At 51.7% G+C, this 2,413-nt stretch overlaps 1 protein-coding gene across 1 annotated transcript; it reads right to left on the bottom strand.

The window, feature by feature from the left end:
• Window positions 1-575: 575 nt before the first annotated feature.
• On the bottom strand, window positions 576-2,080 carry LOC123161851 (probable BOI-related E3 ubiquitin-protein ligase 3). The gene is made up of 2 exons (XM_044579673.1): window positions 1,527-2,080; window positions 576-1,429 (listed from the first exon to the last, which is right to left on the bottom strand). The coding sequence occupies exons 1-2, from the start codon at window positions 1,920-1,922 to the stop codon at window positions 878-880; spliced, it is 948 nt and encodes a 315-aa protein (XP_044435608.1). The 5' UTR covers window positions 1,923-2,080; the 3' UTR covers window positions 576-877.
• Between the last annotated feature and the right edge of the window lie 333 nt (window positions 2,081-2,413).

The following is a 2,413-nucleotide window of genomic DNA, read 5'->3' as shown; positions in this document are numbered from 1 at the left end:
TACAAAACTAAATCCACTCATTTCTGAATATATTTCGCGGATAGATTTCAAACATGTATTTCACTCATTTCAAATAAATATTTTCACTCTATTTTGGAGTTACACTAATTCCACTAATATCAGTAAACGATTTCACTCATTTATAAAAGATATATTTCACTCGCTTCACAAATACTCTATCAATTTCAAACACTGAAATAAGCAGTTTCACACAGAATATAGAGTGAAATAAGTTAATTGAAATGTTGAAAATTAAACTTATTTGAAATGTATCCAATATTGATCCTAAAGGTCTTAACACCTGGAGATCAAATATATAAAATATCACATACGTAATTTTGATTTAAGAGATATGAACCGTTGAAAATGTCAAAAGAAACTTAAATGCTATCTTTGTTATGGGAGCTAGAGGAGGATAGTATTTGTGAGTCATGCATGCAATCGTACTGACAAAAAGTTCTGAGAAGAGTTGACAATACATTTCATATGGTGTTGTTCAACAGTATACAAAGGAATACTCGTATGCATATAGACAGCACGCACCAATCTTCAAGTGGCTTGCAGTACATACCGGCTCCGGTAAAAAGTGGCTTGCAGGCCGCGCACTTCGTCTATAATAATCTGCAATACTACGAACTGTTTTTCTTCTTGTTGAACAATTCATCCAACAGCTTCAGCAAAAAGCTAAACTAATCAAACAAAAAAAAAGGGAAACTCATCCTCTAATATCTATCAATCTATGTCATCCAACCATCCTCCTATCTATCACCCCCGTCAACAACAACAAGAAAAGTGAACAAAAGAATACAAACAAAAGTCGACTCTAGTAAGTTTCACAAGGAAACAAGATGTCGACTCTAAAACTATTCGTCCCGCATCACGAAAAGTTGACGCAGACGCTGCCATTCTTGGCGCTTCCGCACGCCGGGCACGCCTGCGCCGCGGCCGCGCACGACGCGCACACGCAGAGGTGCCGGCACGGCAGCAGCAGCACAACGGCCGCGCCCTCGCGGCACCCCTTGCACCTTCCTGCTCCTGTCGCGGGACGCTCCTCCACTGCCGGTGTGCCCACCTCCTCCTCCGCGCACAAAGGCACCTGGTTCTCTCCCCAGCAGCACGACTCGGCGTCGTCCTCCTGACCGTCGCCGCTTCCACCGCCACGGACCGCCTGGGAGTCGAGCGCCCGCTGCAGGTCGCCGCGGAGCACGTTGGCCGTGGCCTCGTGGGACTGCGCGACGTCGAGCCACATCTGGGCCTCCATGAACAGGTTCCGAAGGCGCTCCTCGAGCGCCCAGTTCATGATCCCGATCCGCTCAATCTCCTCGTCCTTGGCCTTGAGCCGCTTCGCCGCCCTGGCCTCCACGGTGGAGACGATGAGCCTCGTGTGGTTCTGCCTCTGCTCTGCCAAAGCAGTCCACATATTTTTCGCCTGCATCATCGACAGCGGTTAACAAAAGCTAGTAGAAATTGAAGCCTGAAACGCCAAGCATCGATCGAGACGGTGACGATTTGATCACGGGACTTACATGTTTTAGCAGGATGCGGTCGACGTCCATGGTCTGCTGCTGCGCGTGGTCCGCAAGAACGTCGGCCGCGCTAAGCATCGACGACCGCTCGTCGCGCCTCCGCTTCTTGGTGATCATTTCCTGAACACCGTCGGGGATGCCGCCCTTCTTCGCCAGATCAGCCGCGGCCGCCAAGAACTCTGAACACTGATACGGGGCCGGCGTCATCGGCGGCGGCGGCGGCGGCAGCGTGAAGAGGTCCGCGTAGGACTGGTGCCCCCGCTGGCTCGGCAGCGCAGCACCATAACAAGGCCCACTCGCTGGCATAGCAGCGGCGTAGGGGAGCTGGTGGTGGCCGGCGCCGGCGCCGGTGGTGAGTAACATGTGGCGCAGGCGTTGCAGGTCCACGGAGGCCATGGCGATTGATGGGGCGCGCGGGTCGTCCGCTCGCTCCTATATATACAGCCAAGGCGATGCGTCCCTGGCCGGAGTTAGTGAGATGTGGTGGGAGGTGCGGTCATCGATCGGCGAGGGGACGGGCGGGCAGGGTGGCAAAGAAAGGAGGTCCGTAGATGGCAGGCAGCCGAGTATTTATGGTGCGTGACCGGGTTTTGGTTGGCGTCCGCGTCCCCTATCCTTGGCCCTGGCCTGAGTGAGAAAGCAACTGACGACGAGATTGACCGGCCCTCGATAGTTAATCCTTCTCCTTTCCAGGAGGGATTTTCCTTTTATTTATGGCTTCCGTTTCAAATCTCTCCCTAAATTTGGAGTAGAAACCACGAACTCGCCGCGTTACATTACCTGTCTGCACCGAAATTGCTGGCTTCCGTTCCCGGCGATTCCATCGATCGGTTGACTAATTTGCAGAACCCAAGTCTTGGCCATATACTGTATCGTTTAAGTTGGTA

This window comes from Triticum aestivum, chromosome 7B (genome assembly GCF_018294505.1).
Source record: "Triticum aestivum cultivar Chinese Spring chromosome 7B, IWGSC CS RefSeq v2.1, whole genome shotgun sequence".
NCBI lineage: Eukaryota > Viridiplantae > Streptophyta > Magnoliopsida > Poales > Poaceae > Triticum > Triticum aestivum.
The sequence above is the reverse complement of the archived record's forward strand: the minus strand, read 5'-3'. Positions and strand labels throughout refer to the sequence as shown.